The 21,765-nt window shown below is 46.4% G+C and overlaps 2 protein-coding genes across 9 annotated transcripts in view; one reads left to right on the top strand and one right to left on the bottom strand.

The window, feature by feature from the left end:
* Positions 1–15,349, top strand: part of LOC105476477 (nuclear factor related to kappaB binding protein) — a 33,237-nt gene extending 17,888 nt beyond the window's left edge. For all 8 annotated transcript variants that reach the window (XM_071075815.1, XM_071075813.1, XM_071075812.1 and 5 more), the window contains 14 exons: positions 211–290; positions 399–445; positions 1,386–1,446; positions 1,866–2,040; positions 3,290–3,396; positions 3,840–3,963; positions 4,176–4,255; positions 4,426–4,646; positions 4,744–5,014; positions 5,665–5,877; positions 8,488–9,255; positions 13,147–13,253; positions 14,037–14,172; positions 14,289–15,349. In XM_071075815.1, coding sequence (XP_070931916.1) covers positions 211–290; positions 399–445; positions 1,386–1,446; positions 1,866–2,040; positions 3,290–3,396; positions 3,840–3,963; positions 4,176–4,255; positions 4,426–4,646; positions 4,744–5,014; positions 5,665–5,877; positions 8,488–9,255; positions 13,147–13,253; positions 14,037–14,172; positions 14,289–14,414 — 2,516 coding nt within the window. In that variant the 3' untranslated portion in view covers positions 14,415–15,349. The remainder of the gene's footprint in view (positions 1–210; positions 291–398; positions 446–1,385; positions 1,447–1,865; positions 2,041–3,289; positions 3,397–3,839; positions 3,964–4,175; positions 4,256–4,425; positions 4,647–4,743; positions 5,015–5,664; positions 5,878–8,487; positions 9,256–13,146; positions 13,254–14,036; positions 14,173–14,288) is intronic.
* Positions 15,350–17,564: 2,215 nt separating this feature from the next.
* LOC105476201 (transmembrane protein 45B) overlaps positions 17,565–21,765 on the bottom strand; it is a 44,480-nt gene continuing 40,279 nt past the window's right edge. Inside the window, exons 5-6 of the mRNA XM_011731899.3 lie at positions 21,339–21,484; positions 17,565–20,256 (exon numbers count right to left, since the gene is read on the bottom strand). Coding sequence (XP_011730201.1) covers positions 20,145–20,256; positions 21,339–21,484 — 258 coding nt within the window. The 3' untranslated portion in view covers positions 17,565–20,144. The remainder of the gene's footprint in view (positions 20,257–21,338; positions 21,485–21,765) is intronic.

Below are 21,765 nucleotides of genomic sequence, written 5' to 3'. Positions count from 1 at the left end.
TGCCTACAGAGTGAATGATTTGATTAGATGGCATCCAAGAGCGGTGGTCCAGGCTGATTTCCACCAGCTGGAAGGCAGTGGCTGTGTGAAGGATTGTTGTTACAGCTCCTGATAGAATCTCCCTGTGGTGTAGATAAAGCTAGTAAAGAGAAAGCAGGATTCTCAGTAATACCTTAGACCTTATTTTTTATCTCTTTATTCCTCTAATAGGCCAATCCCAAGATAATGAAAAGGAATTAGCTGCCCTCTTCCAGCTATGGCTAGAGACCAAAGATCAGGCCTTCTGTAAGGTATGGGTTTTTAAGAAATACCAGATCCTTCTCACTAGGTTTCCAGAGCTCTTAAGTTTGCCCAAATTCTTTAGTCCAGTTACCTGTCAACGTTTTCTTTTTCTCCAGCAAGAAAATGAAGACAGCTCAGATGCCACGACACCTGTCCCTCGGGTGTGAGTACAATACTCTAGTGGTGGGTGGTGTCCCGGGAAACTGTAGTTCAGATACTGCCTTGGTTTTGTTGATACTTCTTGGTATGCTAGAGCTGTAATGGGCTTCAGAGCTCTGAGGAGTCCCCTGGTTCTTCCTGACTTGGCATACTGAGGCAGGCCACACCCCCTGAGTGAGCGGGACTCCTTGTGGAATGGGGTCTGATGGAGAGAGGGGCTGGCAGGAGAGCCTCTAAGGGGCATATAATCTCCTTTGTAGGTGGACATACTTTTTTAATGTGTACTCCTCCCTGGGCTCCTACTTGAGAATTATTCATCTAGGCCACCTTAGTCCAATAAATGGAAGCATGAAGTTAAGTGACTTGCTGAAGGTTAGCAGTAGGACTAACCTTCTAGAACTTAGATCTCCTGACTCTTAGTCCTAGGCTCTTTATATCACATTGTCCCACGTTTCTGTTTCTGTCCTGGCATAGTTCCGTAGTTTTCTGACACCAGGCAGAGGCTCAGTCTTAAGTGCGGCAGAACTTTTTCTTCATGTAATAGAGGTGTAGATCTCAAGCCCCTGGGTACTTTCCTTGGAGGTAGAAAAATAACCCTTATCTAACGCACCTGAAGCCCTTTGTTCCTCTAAGGCCGAATTGTTTGTTGCCATTAGAATGGACCTACTTAGCAGCAATATTGAAAACAATAGGTAAAGATGTCAGCCTCTTGCCCATCTATCCACCCAGTACCTTTCTGGATTTCTAAGAATCAAGTGATTTTGTAAATACCAACAGGATTTCCTTCATAGGAGCTGGAAAGTGGGCTTTTCTCCTTTGTAAGAGTTGAGTGCTTCTTGAGGGACATCTTTCCATGTCATAGTGGGAATGGTTCTGAAGCAGGGGCAGTGGGTCTGACACACATGCCAGCTCTCAGGGTTGATACAGAATTTTTTATATTCCAGAAGAACTGACTATGTGGTGCGGCCCAGCACAGGGGAGGAGAAGCGGGTTTTTCAGGAGCAGGTAAGAAGTACCTAAAAGCCAGTGGGAGTCTCTGCCTCTGTGAGCCGTGCAGGGAGAAGCTCAGCCTGACTCTCCTGCATCTGCCTTCTTGCAAGAAACTCATACCCTTCCCCTTAGACCTTCTGTTGGCTGGGATTACTTGTTGGGGGTGGAAACTGTGGGGAAGGGGAGTAAGAAATACTTGCATGATCTCATCTTCCAGGTAGCAAAGTGCCTTTATATTACCTCCTTGTCCCTCTGCTCAGTGACTGGCTCTGAGAGCCGTCCTGTTTCCACTGTGGTTGGCTGAGCATTCCTACTAGAATCACTTGTTCCTTCCTGTTTTAATCGTTCCATGTGGATCTGCTTATATTGTAAGAAAGCCCGAGAGAGAACCCCACTAATTCTGACCAGGAGCCTTGTTCCTTGTCTCTCGGTAGGAGCGTTACCGGTATAGCCAACCCCATAAGGCGTTCACCTTTCGCATGCACGGCTTTGAGTCTGTGGTGGGGCCAGTGAAGGGCGTGTTTGACAAGGAGACCTCGCTCAACAAGGCTCGGGAGCACTCCCTGCTGCGCTCCGACCGGCCTGCCTACGTTACCATTCTGTCTCTCGGTAGGTGGCACATGCTGCTTATCAGAGATCCCTTTCTTCACCGTGCAGCTTTTCTCTTATCAACTCTGAACTCTGTCCTCTCCACACCCCTCCAGCCAGGGTAGACTTTGAGAACAAGGCATAGTTTTTTGAAGTGTTGGAGTTTGGGAGCTGAAGGGGACATCTTCAGCTCCCAGTCTTCTCCTCAAGTCTGGGCTTACGTTTACGTTCAGTTAGGAGTTGCTCCCAGACCAGCTAATAGGTTAAATATAGGAATTTGCTTCCTCCAGGCTGTGCTTCATTTAACAGTGAGGATTCTTACCTTTTTGAATGCCAGGAATCTCTTTGGCAATCTGGTGGAACTTGTGGACCCCTTCTCAGAATTATGCTTTTAAATGCATAAAATAAAATACAGTTACAAAAGAGACCATTTGTTTTGAAATAGTTATCAAAATGTTAAAACAAGTTTATGGTGCCAAAATATGTGTTGTTACTATTATGTTATATGACAAGATCTAGCATGAGGTCTGACATTTCTTGAAATTTCCAAGTAGTGATGAGTATAAATGATATTCTTAGCTATCTGCAGTAGCTGTAATATATGAAAATGTTTGATTTCCATTACACCATCACAGCACTGCCAGTATATCGTTTGTTCCCTTTGTTCATAATTGAAGGAAGTGTTTAATTTCAGTTAAAAATGTAATTTTGCTTCCCACCTGAGTTCACAGGCCCTCTGAATTCTTAAGGTGTTACCTAAAAGTAACTCTTAAAATGTATAGGGGCTGGATGTGGTGGCTCATGTGTGTAATCCCAGCACTTTGGGAGGCCAAGGCATGCGGATCACCTGAGTTCAGGAGTTCAAGACCAGCCTGGTCAATGTGGTGAAACCCTGTCTCTACTGAAAATACAAAAATTAGCTGGACATGGTGGTGCACGGCTGTAATCCCAGCTACTCGAGAGGCTGAGGCAGGAGAATTGCCTGAACCTGGGAGGTGGAGGTTGCAGTGATGTATCATGCCCTTGCACCTCAGCCTGGGCAACAAGAGCGAAACTGTGTCTCAAAAAAAAAAAAAAAAAAGACAAGTGTGTAGGGAACGCCAGTGGTTGAGCTGCCTGCTGCTGGAGGGCAGAGTGCACCTAATCTGGCGTCAGGGAAGGTAGAGGAGCAGGAGCCCCAGGGAGCGTTGCCCACCACGGCAGGTGGGGGAGCTTGTACCTCTGTAGGAACCCTGCCTGACTTGTGGACTGTGCTTTCTCATGTCATCAGTTCGGGACGCTGCGGCTCGACTGCCTAATGGAGAAGGCACACGGGCAGAAATCTGTGAACTGCTTAAGGACTCCCAGTTCCTTGCACCAGATGTCACCAGCACTCAGGTAGGATGGAGAAGAGATTACTTCTGCTTTGTTCCAGAATGGATTTAAGAAAACTTACTAAGAAATATAAAATATAACAAATTTTTAAAAAACTGAACGAAGTGAAAAACGTGTCTTGAAAAATGCGTAGTGATCAAAACCCTTACTGTTAGTGAAACACAAATTTGGCTCTAGGCTTTCTTTTAGTTTATGGTAAAGGACAGGCTGGTCACTTACTTCACAGTATCCTTACAGTAAAAATAGATCAATATCTCAGTAGTCTTACAGCATTTACTGTCTCGCCAAACGATTTGGTGAACTATTGGAAATATGCAGCTAGGCTGAGATAGAATCTGTATCAGCTGTGATTTAGATACAATGACATGTTTTTTTTCCCTGGAGTCCAAATAACTTCTGTTATCTGAACTTGACTTGTTTCTTATTTCCCTTTGTCTGATTTGTAGGTAAATACAGTAGTGAGTGGTGCACTGGATCGGCTACATTATGAGAAAGATCCTTGTGTGAAATACGACATTGGACGAAAGCTGTGGATCTACCTGCATCGTGACCGGAGTGAAGAAGAGTTTGGTGCGTGAGGCCTCTGGGCATGGTGTCCAGCCCGACTGGGGATACTTTCTGACTTTCTGCCCCAATTCCATTATTCTTTTCATTGGTGTATAGGTGGGGCAAGATGGTAGAGGCAGGATTCAGTCCATCAGCAAGGTGTTGGTTTTTAACAAAGCCCGTCTTTAGTTCGCTAAGGTTAAACTCTGGCTGAAGCTTGCCCCTCTTGTTCACAGAGCGGATTCACCAAGCACAAGCAGCTGCAGCTAAAGCCAGAAAAGCCCTTCAGCAAAAACCCAAGCCCCCATCCAAGGTGGTAAGTGACCTCAGGAGAGTGTCTGCCTCACGGATTCTGGGATGGAGGCAACTAAGAGTAGCTGCTTGGCTTTTACTTAGTGTGGGGCATCAGGAGCTGTAGGGGCATCCCTGCCTTTAGGGGGATCTTCACGACACCTGCAGGTGAGTTTTCTTTGTCTTCTGTTCTAGAAGTCCAGTAGCAAGGAGAGCTCCATAAAGGTCCTTAGCAGTGGCCCTTCTGAGCAGAGCCAGATGAGCCTCAGTGACTCCAGTATGCCACCCACTCCAGTCACACCTGTAACCCCCACCACACCAGCATTGCCTGCCATTCCCATCTCCCCTCCACCTGTATCGGCGGTGAACAAAAGCGGCCCTACCACAGTCTCAGAACCAGCTAAGTCTAGCTCAGGGTAAGTTCTTCCTTTTCTTCAGCTTTTTCGTTCTAGAGGCCTTTTGTATGCATGTCCCAAGTTTTTGTTTTTTGTCTTTCCCTGATGTTCTTCATAGTGTTCTTCTGGTGTCTTCACCAACAATGCCACATCTGGGAACAATGCTTTCCCCAGCTTCCAGCCAGACTACACCCAGTTCTCAGGCTGCTGCCCGGGTCGTGAGCCATTCTGGCTCTGCCGGACTGTCCCAGGTGCGAGTGGTGGCCCAGCCTAGCCTTCCTGCTATTCCCCAGCAGTCGGCAGGGCCAGCACAGACGCTGCCACAGATGCCAGCAGGACCGCAGATCCGGGTTCCAGCCACTGCCACACAGACCAAAGTAGTGCCTCAGGTAAAGAGGGAAGCTGTGGTCACTGGGAAGCAGGGATGCAGACCCAGAGGTGGGCTGATGAGTCAGATGGGCAGAGTCTGGGTGAGGACCTGGGGGAGCCATAGATTATTGCTACTGGTGATGACATTCATCAGAATAAGCCACTTAATGTTCAAAGCTGTGTAAGCATTGTTAGATAGTGTGTTTATGTGTTGAGAATCAGATCTTCAGAGGAGTCTGGTGGTTTCCCCAGAACCCTAACATCAGGATCTTGGTAGAGGCGGATTGTAAATTCGGACCTTGTGAGTCTACATCTTAGGCTCCTTCTGCGGTGCCTCTAGTCTTAGCTATGCCATGAACTAGTTGTGTGAGTTTAGAGAAGATTTATATCCTCTTTGTCTCAGTTTCCTTTGCTCTAAAAGGGGTAAAATAGTATTTGTCCTCTGTGTAGGAATAAAATGAGATGTTAAATGTAAAATTCTGAAAATTAAGATGTACACAAATAAGACATTTACAGTGTCCATTTTAGAGAGTGATGTGCCTTAAGCACTGTGGGGTTAGAAGCTTTTTGAGAGGAGTGCTTCCTGGATGCGGTGAGGGAGACTCTTGCTTAGAATGCTGGTCTGCATCTTAGAGTCTAATTAAGCTCTCGGCCTCATGCCCTGAACTAGACAGTAATGGCCACTGTGCCAGTCAAAGCGCAGACTACGGCAGCCACTGTGCAGCGGCCTGGACCTGGACAGACAGGGCTCACGGTGACAAGTCTCCCTGCCACAGCCAGCCCTGTGAGTAAGCCAGCCACGAGTTCTCCTGGGACCTCTGCTCCCAGTGCATCTACGGCAGCTGTCATTCAAAACGTCACGGGACAGAACATCATCAAGCAGGTAGGTGGGGCTCTTTCAGGGGGATCTCAATCCTTCATCCTGGAGCAGGGACCACTGGAGCTGGAGGTTCTTGGCCAGACTGCATGCACATGGGAAGAAGATTTGTCAGCTTTGACTCTCAGCTTATAGATACTTAGGTGTGAGTTCCCACCAAAGGCAGTGCAGCCTTTATAGATGCTGAAGAGGTTTCTTCTGTTTCATTCCATTTAATTCAGCATTTAATAGTGGAGTTTCTGGATTTAGAGTCGACTCTCCAGGAATTCATTTAGTTAAATTCCCATGGCCATATTTTATTGGCTTCTCAGTTTACCACTTGTAAAAGTAGAATTTGCTTCTGCTTTCTTGGTTGTGAATATAAAAGAATAATCATCGAACTTCAAAGAATCGTTAAGCAGTATAGCAACTAATACTGATAGGAGTGCCTCCTGTGTGCCTGCACTGCGTTAAGCATTTTTTGCTTGTTAAATAGTCTAATCTTCTTAGCTCTATGGGGTAGGCACTCTTATTATTTACAGATGAGGAAATGGAACCACATAATAATAAAGTAATTTTTTTTTTTGTTCAACAAACATTAAGTCAGACACTGTCCTAAGTATTGGGGATTTAATAGTACATTAAACAGACTAAGTCCCTGCCCTCGCGGAACTCGTGTTCTGATAGAGCTAAGAGACAAGTACCTAGTGTGAGATAGTAATAAATGCTATGCAGGTCGGTAGACAGGTTCAGGTGGAGAGCAGTAGCGTGCTATTTTAGCTGGAGTGATTGGAGAAGTCCTCTCTGGGAAGATGACATTTGAAAGAGGTGAAACAAAGAGCGTGCCATGAAGCGATGATTGGGAGATAAAACATTCTAGGCCCAGGAATGGCGAGTGCAGATGTTTTGTGTCAGGAATATGATTGAGGAACGAGAGGAAAATCATTGTGGCTGGAGCATAGGGAGCAAGTGTGAAGGTGTTAGAAGATAAGGATGGGAGAGGTTGCCAGCGGTTAGATTATGTGGGACTTTAAAATTAATTTGAATGTGAGGAGAAGCCACTGGAAGATGGTGAGCAAGGGTGACTTGATCTGGTTTGCATTTAATGAAACATCCAGCTGCTGGGTAGAAGGAACAGTGGGGGACAAGAATGGAAATGGGGAACCCCTGTAGGAGGCAGTAGCAGTCGTCCAGGTGAGAAGCAAGGCTGCTGTAGATAGGAGTGACTGTTCATCAGAGGTGGAGGGGAGTAGTGGGGTCTGGATGTGGTTGAAGGGAGAGCCAGTGCAGTTTGCTGGTGGCTTGAGTAGGGGTCTGAGAGGAGGAAGGTGAGAATTACCCCATCCATGGCTTTGGCTTGGGTGCTTGGATCGATGGTGGCATCATTTATGGAAGCAGGAGAAAATTGAGTTGTGGAGACGGCAAGAGAGAGAAAAGTGTAGTTGGGAAGGTGTGAGATGTAGTGGCAGCGTGAGATGAGACTCGGTGGATCAGGATCATGCATGGGCTTCACTGGTCCAGTGGATTGGTGGCTTTGGGGAATGGGTTCAAAAGAGAAGGTAAGGTGAGGAAGTGGAGACAGTATGATCGGCCTCTGTACCTGTGGGTTCCACATCCTCAGATTCAGCTAACCATGGATTATTTGGAAAAAACTCCAATAAAAAATAATAATACAGTAAAAAATAATACAGATTAAAAAACCAATACAGTATACAACCTATTTACACAGGATTTACAATGTATTAGATATTATAGGTAATCTAGAGATGATTTTACCTACATGGGAGGATGTTTGTTGGTTTTATGGAGATAGTGCATTTTGTGTAAGGGACTTGAGCTTCCGTGGATGTTAGTATCTGCCTGGGGGCATCCTGGAACCAGTCTCTCGCACATACCGAGGGGTGACTCTAGGTAGTTTTTAGAGGAGTTTTGCTTCTGAAGAGAGCAGAGTACTGGAGTTGAGTGTGGAGTGGAGTAGGTGGAGGGAGGTGTAGAGTTAGCCAGGATTGGTTGTTGTTTAGGATGGGAGGTATTACAGCATGTTTGCATTCTGATGGCCATGGTCCAGTAGAAGGGAGAAGATCGATCACGCCACAGAGAGAGGAAGTCCCTGAGTAAGGCTAAAAGGCTTGCATCTGTTACACATGAGGGACTTGGCCTTAGGAGGTGGGAAGCCAGGCTCTGGTACACCTGTAGTCCCAGCTACTCAGGAGACTGAGGCAGGAGGAACATTTAAGCCCAGGAGTTCGAGGCTTCAGTAAACTCTGATCGTACCACTGCATTCCAGCCTAGTGAGATAGCAAGACCCCGTCTCAAAAAGTCCTTTTCTAGGTTATAGATGTGTACAGAGATACTGATCAGTAAAATAATAGATCTTGGATTTACCTTTATATATTCTAATTCCTCCCTCCCCCACCACAGTGGGGAGGGATAGCTAAAACAAAGTATTAATTTTTGAAGCTGGGTGAAAGGTTATAAGGGTTTGTTATACTGTTCTCTACTTCTGTGAATGTTTGCAAAATAAAAAGTTTAAAAAAATACAAAACATCTACCCATGAAACGGAAGTTTGTCTAGTTGTGTTTTGTAACCAGTTTACTAGTGTGAATCCCTTGTAAGTGCTGCTTCTCCCCTTCCAGGTGGCAATCACTGGGCAGCTTGGTGTGAAGCCCCAAACAGGCAACAGCATTCCACTCACAGCCACTAACTTCCGCATCCAGGGTAAGGATGTACTGCGTCTGCCACCCTCTTCCATCACCACAGATGCCAAGGGCCAGACGGTTCTGCGAATCACTCCGGACATGATGGCCACGCTGGCCAAGTCCCAGGTTACCACAGTCAAATTGACCCAGGACCTCTTCGGGACAGGAGGCAACACTACAGGCAAAGGCATCTCTGCCACCTTACACGTCACTTCCAATCCAGTCCATGCTGCTGATAGCCCTGCCAAGGCCAGTTCAGCCAGTGCCCCTTCGTCCACTCCAACAGGTACCACTGTGGTCAAAGTGACTCCTGACCTCAAGCCAACAGAAGCCTCAAGTTCAGCTTTTCGTTTGATGCCAGCTCTTGGCGTGAGTGTGGCTGACCAGAAGGGAAAAAGCACAGTGGCGTCTTCAGAAGCAAAACCAGCTGCCACGATCCGCATCGTGCAGGGACTGGGAGTGATGCCTCCCAAAGCAGGCCAGACCATCACCGTTGCAACCCACGCCAAGCAGGGGGCCTCGGTGGCCGGTGGGTCTGGAACTGTCCATACTTCAGCTGTGTCCTTGCCCAGTATGAATGCTGCCGTGTCCAAGACTGTGGCTGTGGCTTCTGGGACTGCAAGCACCCCCATCAGCATTGGCACAGGAGCCCCCACCGTGCGCCAGGTCCCTGTCAGCACCGCGGTTGTGTCCACGCCCCAGGCTGTGAGTAACTAGGGTGAAGCTTAGGCCTTCTTTTTAGAAAACTACCTAAGGTTCAACTGCCCTTTGTGCGAGAGACTCCCTGAAAACTAGGAAACTTCTTTTTAGGAGTGGAAATTAGAGGCCCTAAATATCACCTCATTTACCCCAGAGAGATTTGTTTACTGATAGACTTTTGTTTTCCTTTGAAACACAATTTATCAAAGTATGGTACATGCATACATTCTTTTCAAATAGTAAAGAACAGTGCAGATGAAATAAAACCTGACCATGTTCCAGTTCTCCCTTCATGAAGATTAATTGCTGTTGGTAGTTCGGCATTTATCCTTCTAGTGCTTTTCCTGAGCATTTTCATACATGTACACGTAGTTTAAAAAACACCCATGAGAGACTATATATATTCTGTGATTGGCTTTATTTTATTTATTTATTTATTTATTTATTTATTTATTTATTTATTTTTGAGGCGGAGTTTCACTGTTATTGCCCAGCCTGGAGTGCATTGGTGCGATCTCAGCTCATTGCAGCCTCTGCCTCCCGGGTTCAAGCGATTGTCCTGCCTCAGCCTCCCGAGTAGCTGGGATTACAGGCATATGCCACCACACCCGGCTTATTTTGGAATTTTAGTAGAGACAGGGTTTCTCCATGCTGGTTGCGAACATCCCGACCTCAGATGATCCGCCCACCTTGGCCTCCCAAAGTGCTGGGGATTACAGGCGTGAGTCACTGCCCCTGCCTGCCTTCTTTATTTTTTGTAAATGTCTTGATGATCATTCTAGGCCGTACACAGATATTGACTGGGGTCTTTTTAATGGTATAGCAACCAGTAGAAGGGGCTCTGCTAAAGGATGCGTTTCCACTATTAACCAGGCAGTGGCGAATGTTTCTGGGCTTATGTGTGAACGTTTCTGAAGCGGAGAGTGCTAGCGCCAGCCTTGGGGGTGCACACGTGGAGAGTTGAGATACTCCAGCGGCACTGCCTGAAAAGCCACATCCACGTGTGCCCCATCAGCAAGCCTCCTGTTTCCCCTAGGCCTTACCTTAACCAGTGCTGATACCACGTCTTTTTTTTTTTTTTTTTTTTTTGAGACGGAGTCTCGCTCTGTTGCCCAAGCTGGAGTGCAGTGGCCGGATCTCAGCTCACTGCAAGCTCCGCCGCCCGAGTTTACACCATTCTCCTGCCTCAGCCTCCCGAGTAGCTGGGACTACAGGCGCCCGCCACCTCGCCCGGCTAGTTTTTTGTATTTTTTAGTAGAGACGGGGTTTCACCGTGTTAGCCAGGATGGTCGTGATCTCCTGACCTCGTGATCCGCCCGTCTCGGCCTCCCAAAGTGCTGGGATTACAGGCTTGAGCCACCGCGCCCGGCCAATACCACGTCTTTTTAACCTCATGTACATGTCTTACTGATGAAAAGGGGGTTCTTTTTTGATTTCATATCCCTGGTGTGAGTGAAGTTGAGTATCCATTCATTTGGAGGTTGGCATGCGCTCCCTGGGGAGTAAATCTTTGCCACTTTTCTTTTGCGGTATTTGGCATTTTCATATTGTTTGAGGTGGCTTTTTATAACATCCTGAAGATACGGAATCTGTGGATGTGAATTCTTCATATGCATAGAAAATATTTTTTCCAGCCTGTCATCTTTTAACCTTATAGATGGAGTCTGTAGCTCTACGGAGCTTTGTAATTGTATCTAATTAGATTTGTCAGCATTTCCTTTAATGGCTGGTAGGTTTTGTGTCTGTGTCTTCCTTACCCCAGGGTTATAAAATGTTAACCTTTATTTTCATAAAATACTTTGAGTTTTAAAAAAAAAAAGTAGAATTGTTAATGCATTTGAAATATATTTTTGTGAATAGGATGAAGTTGAAATCTCATTTCCCAGTTTTCAAATTTGCCAAACTAATCAGCTGTTGCTTCCCCCACTAGCTTGAAAGGCTACAGTTATCATAAACCAAATCCTCATATCCACACAGGTGTCTGTGGATGCATGTGTGTTTACTCTTTAGCCTCTAGGTAAGGAGCATTGTTCAGAAGAGAGGTGTGTGTGGACAGTATAAAATACAGTTTCACTTTACTGAGCAAGCTATGTAGGGAAACCGTCATTAATTGGGATAAAAGCCAGAGCAATGAAGAAGGATGTAAACATAAGTCAAATGAACACCCAAAACAGAAAACCCTAACATAGTGTGGTTAAAAAAGAAATAGTTGGTCAGGCGCAGTGTCTCACACCTGTCATTCCAGCACTTTGGGAGGCCGAGGCAGGCGGATCACCTGAGGTCAGGAGTTCGAGACCAGCCTGGCCAACATGGTGAAACCCCGTCTCTACCAGAAATGCAAAAATTAACCGGGTGTAGTGATGGGTGCCAGTAATCCCAGCTACTCAGGAGGCTGAGGCAGGAGAATTGTTTGAACCCGGGAGGTGGAAGTTGCAGTGAGCCAAGATCGCACCATTGCACTCCAGCCTGGGTGGCAGAGCGAGACTCCCTCTCTCTCTCTCTCTCTCTCACACACACACACACACACACACACACACACACACACACACAAAAGTAGTTACTTAGGTTTCTACATCGTAAAAGTTGAAATAAGGAAGCGGGGAAACTGCACTCACTTGATCTACTTTTGTTTCTGTCGAATCCCTCTAACATAGAAAGGTTGTATCAAGTGTCATCTGTCCTGTTACAATCAACCTGGGTAGGTGCAACTGGAGAGCATTTGGTGGGGCGGGAAGTACTGATGGTGCTTTTTCCCACTGTCTAGTCAGCTTTTTAGGTAGTTCCTGAAGGGATCATTCTAGGTGATGTACTGGTCTGAGATGTTTTAAGCAACAAAGGCATTTTGAGGAAGAAAATAAAACCATAAGTGTAAATGTATCTGGAGGTACCATCTCAAGGAATTCTGTTGCCTGTTGCCCTCTGCATGCTTTTTTAACAGGCTCCAGGCTGTGGGTGAACCCCATGGAGATAGGTGCAGGGACCTGCGGTGCAGTTTTGCAGCTGAGTGCCCGTCTCCTTAGAGTTAGCCTGCCTCTGTGGAATTGCTGATGCCCTCTCCCAGCATCCTGTCAGGCAGCCCTCTTCAATTTTTTAAAACTCAGATTTAATTTACATAAGATTTTATTGCATATAAATTTTATTACCAGTCAAGCATTAAAACCAAGGCACTCTGAAAACAGGTGACGCAGTGACCTGTCTTAACCATCTAAGTCCCAAAGACTCTAGGCCTTCTCAGTTTCTAAAAAAAAATTCTTTTTCGGCTTTATTAGCTTGGGAGTTGGACTTTTCACTTGATTGAGTTTATTATTAGTGTCCCCTAGCTAATCTCTCTTATCTCCGGGAGAAATGGCAAGCACCAGAGAGCATGGCCTCTCCCTAATCTAGCACTCCCTGCTGTTTGTTCGTCACCAGTGGCCCTGCACTCCAGTGAGTAGCTGTGTGCTTTAGGTATTAACTCTTGAGGTCCTCTGTCCTTCCTCGAATTTATTTCACCAAATAGTGATTGTGTGCCCTGCACTGTGCCATGTACTGAGGGATACAGAGAGAAGTCTCTGCCCTCCAAGGAACTCAGAATCTTGGACTGTGCTAAAGCGAGGACACACCTGCCTTTGTGATTCAGATACAGGTTTTATCCCGTTGAAAGCAGATAGATAGGGTTGCTGCTGCTTTTGGTAGCATGAAAGAGGATGATAAAAGATCAGATTTCACCTGACTATGGTATAAGTAGTTTCGTTAGGGTTTCCTGGGCCCAAACCTTAGGAGCCTTGAGACCCTGCTGGGTTCTGGGGACTCACAGCATCTGTAGTGCTTGCTCCTCAGTTCCTGATGCCCTGGAGGTGACACTTGCTGGTTTTCCTTACCTCCTGTCTTAAAAACCTGACTGCCTTTTCTTTCTAGGGGAAGTTGCCTACACGGATCACAGTTCCCCTGTCTGTGATCAGCCAGCCAATGAAGGGCAAGAGTGTGGTCACAGCCCCCATCATCAAAGGCAACCTTGGAGCCAAGTAAGTACTATGTCATTGTGAAGGAACCAGTTTCGGGGTGGAGGTGGCAGGCAGGGCTTACCAGTCCTTGTCACCGAATGGCAAAGTGGCTGCTCTTTCTGGGTCCCTCCTTTGACACCTCTCCTTTATTGTGCTCATCGACGGTATTTATTGAGCACCTAGTATTGTTTTAGGTGCCGTGATTAAAACAGATGAAAATCCTTGCTGTTCTCCAAGCATACATTGTAAAGTAGAGAAGTAATAATAAAGCAGCATGCGTGGTGATACATGCTGGAGAGAAAAGGGTGTGGGGAGTGCTAGGGTGGGGCTCAGCTAGATGTGAGGACCACCTGTGGCCCTCGCTTTGACATTTGAGCTCTGAACCGAAGCAGTTCAGGGAATGAGGGCCACCTGTGGCCTTGATTTAAACAGGGATAAAGGGCACATTGAAATCAGTCCGGCAGTCTCAGGGCAGCTTATGAGATGTGGCTATTGGGGGAGGGTTTCTTGCGGACATGCATACCTCTCTGGGGCCCTGTCCACTATTCCTGCTGGTCAGGGCCAGGAGCCAAGGGCCATTTTATCCAGAGCACTAGGGGCTTCTGGGATTACTGTCTTCTCCTGCTATGGGAAGTGGAAAAGCTAGAAGAAAGGTGGTCTCAGCAATTGGGTTCCATTTCAATCTGAAATGCTGGGATTTTCATTGGCACAGACCTCCCTGTTGTCCTTCAATGCATGGCCTAAATCTGGGCCAGAGAATACCCGCCGATATTGTTATACCTCACCCCTGCTTTCCCTCCACAGCCTCAGTGGGTTGGGCCGCAACATCATCCTCACAACTATGCCAGCGGGCACTAAGCTTATTGCTGGCAATAAGCCTGTTAGTTTCCTCACTGCTCAGCAGTTGCAGCAGCTTCAGCAGCAAGGTCAGGCCACACAGGTAAGGCCCAGGGCAAATTCTTCGCCATTATCGGGCTCCTCTCTGACTCCACTGCTGTTCTTAACTGGTGAGCCCACTTGCAGTCCATTGACCTGACCTTCTCTCTTTGCAAACAGGTGCGCATCCAGACTGTCCCTGCATCCCATCTCCAACAGGGAACAGCTTCTGGCTCCTCCAAAGCAGTCTCCACTGTTGTTGTGACTACAGCTCCATCTCCTAAACAGGCACCTGAGCAACAATGATTATGAGAGAGGATGGCTTCCATGAAACACCATGCCTAGTCTGTCCTGGCTGAGAAGGGAGCAGGGAGGTTGCATCATTCTTTTAAGCTTGCCTGTTCAAGGCAGCCAAGCTGGGGCTGATGGCAACAGTGGCCTGGATTCTGCTGCCACGTGCCACAGTGGAGCACCCTGAGAAACGTTCACTCCGGGGTTCCAGGGTCTGCTGTCTACCAATCTAGGATAATATTCTGTTGGAATTGCAGGAGGTACCAGTTATGTCCTACAAGCCAGAGTTCTGAGAGTAAGACCCCCAGGGAAGGATTACCAGTCGCAGAGTGCACAGACAGTGAATAAGCTGGTTCTCCATGAGGATTGTATTTTTTGGCTTCTGGTCTTCTCCATGACTAGTGGTCTGGATAGGAGTTTGTGTCCAGAAAATTTTATGTAATTTATTTTTTTAAAGAACCTGTTGTACATCTTTATCAAATACAAACTTGGGCTTTAGCTGCCCTCTCCACCAAACTGACTTATTCTTTTGACTAGAATAAGAAAATGGCAAGAATCTTAGTAAGGTGGTAGCCAACTTGGTAACTGCATAGTAATCAAGAGGCTTTAAGATGGGAAGACACCGTAGGCAGCGGGGTAGAGTGGGTCCCCTGAAATGGGATTCTCTTGGCACTGCCTGTTAAAGATAGGGGTGTTGGGATCTTGATTGTGGCCCCCTCAGCTTCACCTGCCCGCTTCATCCTTCTTGGCAAGCCTGTTCACATGGACGTCCAGAGCCAGTGGACAGAGAGGAGGGGAATGACAGCAGAGGTGCTGCTTTTGCAGCACAAACTTTGTTGTAGTTCAGATAGTACACATTCTGCTCTGCTCCAGAGCAAGAGTTGCAAACCAGGTTCTTGGGGCCGGCCATTTGTTTTTGTAAATAAAGTTTTATTGGAACACAGCCCAGACCCATTTGTGTTTGTATTATCTGTGGCTGCTTTCAGATTCGAAGGCAAAATTGAGTAGTTGACATAGAGACTGTGTGGCCCTGAAGCCTAAACTATTTCCTATATGGCCTTTTAAGGAATTTTTTTTTTTTTTTTTTTTTTTTTTGTGGCTGGGCTCGATGGCTCACACCTGTAATCCCAGCACTTTGGGAGGTCGAGGCGGGCAGATCACAATGTCAGGAGATCGAGACCATCCTGACCAGCATGGTGAAACCCTGTCTCTACTAAATTACAAAAAATTAGCCGGTCGTGGTGGTGTGCGCATGCAGTTCTAGCTACTCAGGAGGCTGAGGCAGGGGAATTGCTTGACCCCGGGAGGCGGAGGTTGCAGTGTGCCGAGATCATGCCACTGCACTCCAGCCTGTGAGACTCTGTCTCAAAAAAAAGAAAAAAAAAAAAGTGTTTTGAGCCTTGCTCCAGAGTAGAGACGGTGGAGGACAGTGGGGGTGCAAGGAACAGGGATCTGCCTGCCTGGCACTGCCAGCCCCAAAAGAAGCCAGTCTAGATTTGCAGGTCATTTAATCCTGGCTGTTTCACGCTTCTCAGCCTCTGTCAGCTACAGGGAGAGCTCAGGACGATACTTTAAAATGTAATTAATGCAAGCACTGGTTGTCAACAATATGTGTGTCTCTTGTTTTGGGGCAGCAGTGAGTGGTAAAGGCTTTCTGAGGTGATAGGGCTTCCCTGACTCTTGAAAGTGCCCAAATTATTAAAAACATATCTTTAATTTTTGGAGTGTATTGAAGCTCTTTTGTGGGTTCTGGGTGAAGAGGTGTAGCTGGAGGATGTGGGATGGAAGGAGGCTGGCTTAGCTGTTGGGTGGTTAGGCGGTTGCCGAGAAGCGGAGGAGGATCTGGGAGGCTGGCTGGCTCCACAGCTCTTTCACAGACATTTCGTTTAGAGCAATTCTGTAAAACCAGTGTCATCATTCCTCTTTTAACCGTTGGAAGACATGAGTCTGAGTTGAAGTTAAAGAGAAGCTTCTGATTCTAAGTCCAGTCTCTTTCTATTGCCTTCCTCCGGGCAGGAGGGCTGTGATGTATCCTGGCGAGCCTGGGGGCGATCCAGTCTTAGGAAGTGGGAAGCCTGCATTGCAGAGAGCAGAGGTGAATGGGCCTCCCAGGTTGAGCTTGTGATGAGCAAGTAGACGGGCACGGGACAAGGTTGGCAGTGGGGAGAGGTAGGATGTAGTGCGGGGAAATGGGTCTTTCCACCTGAGAAAGGCGAGTGTGTCTGCGTTTGATAATCCTTTGATATTTGCGTATCTTTGTTATTTTCAAGAATCACATTTCACCTAGAAAGCCATGTGGCAGTTTTTAAACAAGAAAAAAAAAAAAGGTAGAAATTCCAGAGATCCTGTCTTAGGTATTTACTGCCAGCTACAAACAAACCCCTTCTGAATTTATTAACAAGGAATTTCATAAAAGTAGCTCTGGCATTCAGCCACAGCCCTGCCCGCATTCCTGTTTGCTGAGGTCAACTGACTCTGCTTGTCATTTTTTGCACATGCAGACGTGTGCATTCTGGAGAGCAGGGAGTGAGTGTAAAGTTCAGGTTGCTTCAGGATGCTGACTTGTCAGGACGTGTACCTTCGGCACTATCCAGCCTGTGGGTGGAATAACAATAGCGTAGAGTGGAAATTCCCTACTGGAGCTGTTTACGGTGACAGCCCAGGATTTGTGCCACACTAGCTTCCTTCATATGCTGGTTTCAGGTTTCTGACAGATGAATGGCGCAGCTATGGTGAGTGTTTTGTTTTTGTTTTTGAGATGGAGTCTCACTCTGTAGCCCAGGCTGGAGTGCAGCACCGAAATCTCAGCTCACTGCAACCTCTGGCTCCTGGGCTCAAGCGATTCTCCTGCCTCAGCCTCCTGAGTAGTTGGGATCAATCACAGGCATGCGCCACCAAGCCCTGCTAATTTTTGTATTTTTGGTAGAGATGGGGTTTCACTATGTTGACGAGGCTGGTCTCCAACTCCTCACCTTAGGTGATCTGCCTGCCCCAGCCTCCCAAAGTGCTGGGATTACAGGCGTGAGCCACTGTATTCGGCCATGGTGGGTGTTTTGTAGGGAATGATTCCAGAAGGAATCTGGTGGCAACGATTGAGCCTCTGGTTGACAGAGATTGGTAAAATTATTCAGAGAACACATCTGAGACAGGATGTGGAGAATAGTATTGTCATCAGTGTATACTTTAATACCACATCTAATAATGTTTATGATAGGGTTGATTACTTCCATGGAGGCATCACAAGCCTTGCTGTGTGAAGGGCATCTAAATACATTTTAATATAGCTGTTCTTCACACCTCAGCCCCTCACTCTGGAGAAGATAGTACATTTTCTTAAAATATGGTACACTTAAAAATAACTCATGTGGATCTTTTCTTTGAAAGTAAAACTGAATAGGTCCTTCTGCCCACCTCCAATCCCCAGGGAAAGAAGACATTTTATGTTGATTGCCAATAATAGGTCCTTCAGTACTTGTTGAATGAAGAATGCTTGTGTTTCTCCACTGGCCAACCACGGTGGCTCCTGAAAGTGGAACCCGGGGTTCTCTAGTAACTAAATTAGTGCTTTTAGTAGTTCATTTTGAATCCCTAAGCAGTGACTTCAACTCTGAAAGGCTGGCTGACCCTGGGAGGTTACCTTCACTTAGTGAAGTACAGCATTTCTTCCAAAGCGCATGCAGTGCTGGATTAAATTCTCTCTCCTGGGTTTGTGTGACGTAGCAGGGTGGAATGGTGAGAGAGAGGCCTGGTTTGGAGTCATACTGAAGACTGGCTTTGCCACCTGGCATCTGTGTGGTCTTAGGCCAGCCAACTTTTCTTTCCTTTTTTTTTTTTTTTGAGGTGGAGTCTTGCTCTGTCGCCAGACTGGAGTGGAGTGGTGCAATCTCGGCTCCCTGCAACCTCTGCCTCGCGGGTTCAAGTGATTCTCCTGCCTCAGCCTCCCAAGTAGCTGGGACTACAGGCACCCGCCACCACACCCAACTAATTTTTGTATTTTTAGTAGAGACAGGGTTTCACCATGTTGGCCAGGATGGTCTCAATCTCTTGACCTCGTGATCCGCCCGCCTCAGCCTCCCAAAGTGCTGGATTACGAGCCACTGTGCCCAGCTAGGACTGCCAGCTTTTGTGAAAGACCCCCATGCTCTTACACATTACAAGCGGTTGTGAGAACCAAATGAGATCGGGCGCATCTCAGAATCTGAAAAATACTATGCACATGGAAAGTATTATTTGGTCTCTAAGGCCCATCAACTTGGTCCTAACCCACTTTTATCAGTTTGTAGAACTTAATCTTTTTAAGTTCTCCATATTTTTTATGCTTTCATTTTTTAATGTGCTACTTTCTCAGCCTGGGATGGGTTTTTTGTACAGGGCAAGTTCTGTATTTCCCCTCCTCTCCTTTTTCTCATCGTGGCTTGTACCTGTCTCCCATAGCACCCATCACACTCGGTGTAACTACTGGCATGTCTCTCCTGTTTGACTATAAACTCCTTGCTGGACACCTGTCTCAGGAGTCCTTACAGCCATTTCAGTGCTGTTGCAAAGTAGATACTTAATAAATAGTTGTTGAAGGAAGTCTTTTTTTTTTTTTTTTTGAGACAGAGTCTTGCTCTGTCACCTGGGCTGGGCAGGTGTCACCTGGGCTGGGCGCAGTGGCGTGATCTCAGATCACTGCAAGCTCCCCTCCCAGGTTCACGCCATTCTCTTGCCTCAGCCTCCTGAGTAGCTGGGACTACAGGCACCTGCCACCACGCCCGGCTAATTTTTTGTATTTTCGGTAGAGACGGGGTTTCACCATGTTAGCCAGAATGGTCTTGATCTCCTGACCCTGTGATCCGCCTGCCTCGGCCTCCCAAAGTGCTGGGATTACAGGTGCAGTGAAGGAAGTTTTTTAAAAAGACCAGATCCAGGAGCAAGATGAGGGTTTCAGTACTTTACATTACTAATTCTGAATTCGTTATCCTTTGCTTTCAGCTATATTAAAATTGAAAGTCTTCCATACCTGGTATTTTTCTCTCTACCTCATTATACAGCTTTCCTATCAGATCTTCTGTTAGGGTGACTTTGAGGAGTCAGAACATCAGGGCCCCGACTTTCAGTAGAGCCAGTAACCAGCTTCCTGATTTAAAACAAAATCACCTTTGGCCTAATTTTGTCACTTATAAACAGTGGTTTAGTACCCTGGTATGATTAGTTATGATATGTTTAACAGTAGTTTAAAATACCAAAGCTTGTGAATTATTTTACTTCTTAAAAATATGTAAGTTAGAGTTGTAACTCTAAAGGCACTGTCATTTGCTTACACATTCTAACATATTTCTAATAAAAAAGTACCTGCTTTCTTAAGAGAAAAAGGGATAAGTTACCAAAAGCAGCAAGTTCTCCTGCTGGACTCATATCCTGGATTCATCCATGAGGCCACTTCCATTGTAAAGCTTTTAGCATCTCTTGATTTCTCTTTACACTGAGGCACAAAGGCCTGCTGCTTGGAGGCCTTACTTAATTTTTCCTTATGAGGGGTACTATACCAACATAGACTTTAAATTATGTTAAAAATCCCAACTGCAAGATACACAGGATGCTGTAGGCCTGATTTCCTGTTCTAGAACCTCCAGCCTTGTGTTGAATGAGGAGGTGCAAATATATAGACCCTTAAGATCAGACCACGGCAGGCATTCAGGTGGGGGGATGAACTCCATTCATTCCAGCTGTTCGGTGGGACGTCTACGCCCTCCACATCTCGGCTCATTCCTCATCTGAGCCACTCAAGAGGGCAGTCTGGTAAGTGTCACCTGAATTCAGTTTCTGAATTCCAATGATTTCTCCCCTTCCGTGTCTCTTCATCCGAGTCAAAAGGCTTTAATAGAGAAACAATAAGAGCCAATTAGCCAGAGATTCCCTTAATCCATTACCCAAGGATGTGAAGGCATCTACTGGTTCTTAAACTATTTTCTTTATATTTCTATCAAATACTGTGATTACATGTCTATAAACTAGACTTCTTAGGAAATACCAGTAGATAAAGGGGCATTGGTGGAAACTACTGAATGTCAGAATTAAGGCCAAGTCTCCTGCCTATCTTGGTTTACTGTTTCAGTGGCTGGGCAGCAGAACTAGAAGAAACTGACTTGAGCTCCCTTCTCTTTGGTCCATATGGAACTCTTTCTGGATGAAATAATGGCAAAAATCACAGTTACTTTTGCACCAACCTAATATTCTACTTGGCATCTAGAGAAATGACCTAGAAAGAAAGGTAGGGGCAGCCAAACAGCAAATAGAACTGGTAATACCATTTGCTAAAAGTCACCCTTGCACTGAGAGGCTCTGCCATTTATTAGTGGGGTGACCTTGGTCAAGTTACTCAGCTTTTGGAAGCCTTAACAGCGCATACTTCATAGAGCAATGAAGATTAAATGGGATAATAGAGTGTAGCTGCTTTCCACTGGGCCTGGGGCACAGCAAGTGCATAGGAGTCCATAGCTGTTATCTATCTACCTCTAATGAGTACTTCAGTGAGGGGTGGAGTGCAGTTTGTCTTAACATTCTGCTCTGGTTTATTTTTTGATTGTCACATCGTCTCTGGGAAGCAGGGAGGGCAGGTCTGGAAGTAAGATGATGGGTCCAGAATGAACCCGTTACAGCGGGGACTACCATCCGGTACTGATTCCCATTTCAGTTTTCCCCACCACACCACAGGCTTAAAATCTGTGAGACCTGCATTTGAAACCTGGGCCCCTCGGGTTACTATGACCCAGACAGGTCATTTAATTTTGAAAAGCTTCATTCCCCTTGTTTGCAAATAAGGGTAGTGACACCTTCCCTGCATGAGAGTACCTTGCACAGAACTTGACATGTAGTCGGCACTCAGATGGCGCGAATTAATCACATCAGTCCTGCTTAGAGCTAGGAGGAAAAGCTTCACTAAAGTCTCAGACATACCAGTAAACAAGAGAATAGTTGATGGCCACGATGCTGAGGGCAGCCAGGTAGTGCCAGCAGAAGCACATGGTGATGAACATGAGGTTGGCCTCATCCTTCTGGTCCCATTCGGGTGTTCCAAAAGGTGGGAACAGCACAAACCCAATCTAGGGGATTACACAGAGAAGTTGGTCTTATGGTTGGTTGTCCTGAGAAGCAACCTAGCCATCCTCCTGTGGCCACCGAAGTGGCCCATATGTTACCACCACCTCGTAGTTCCCACACTTCGTTAGCATAGAAAGAGCTTTTCACATAGAAAAATGGCTGTAGCCAGGTGCGGTGGCTTACGCCTGTAATACCAGCACTTTGGGAGGCTGAGGCAGGCGGATCACGAGGTTAGGAGTTTTGAGACCAGCCTGGCCAACATAGTGAAACCCTGTCTCTACTA

Source organism: Macaca nemestrina, chromosome 12, assembly GCF_043159975.1.
Source record: "Macaca nemestrina isolate mMacNem1 chromosome 12, mMacNem.hap1, whole genome shotgun sequence".
Classification (NCBI taxonomy): domain Eukaryota; kingdom Metazoa; phylum Chordata; class Mammalia; order Primates; family Cercopithecidae; genus Macaca; species Macaca nemestrina.
The sequence above is the reverse complement of the archived record's forward strand: the minus strand, read 5'-3'. Positions and strand labels throughout refer to the sequence as shown.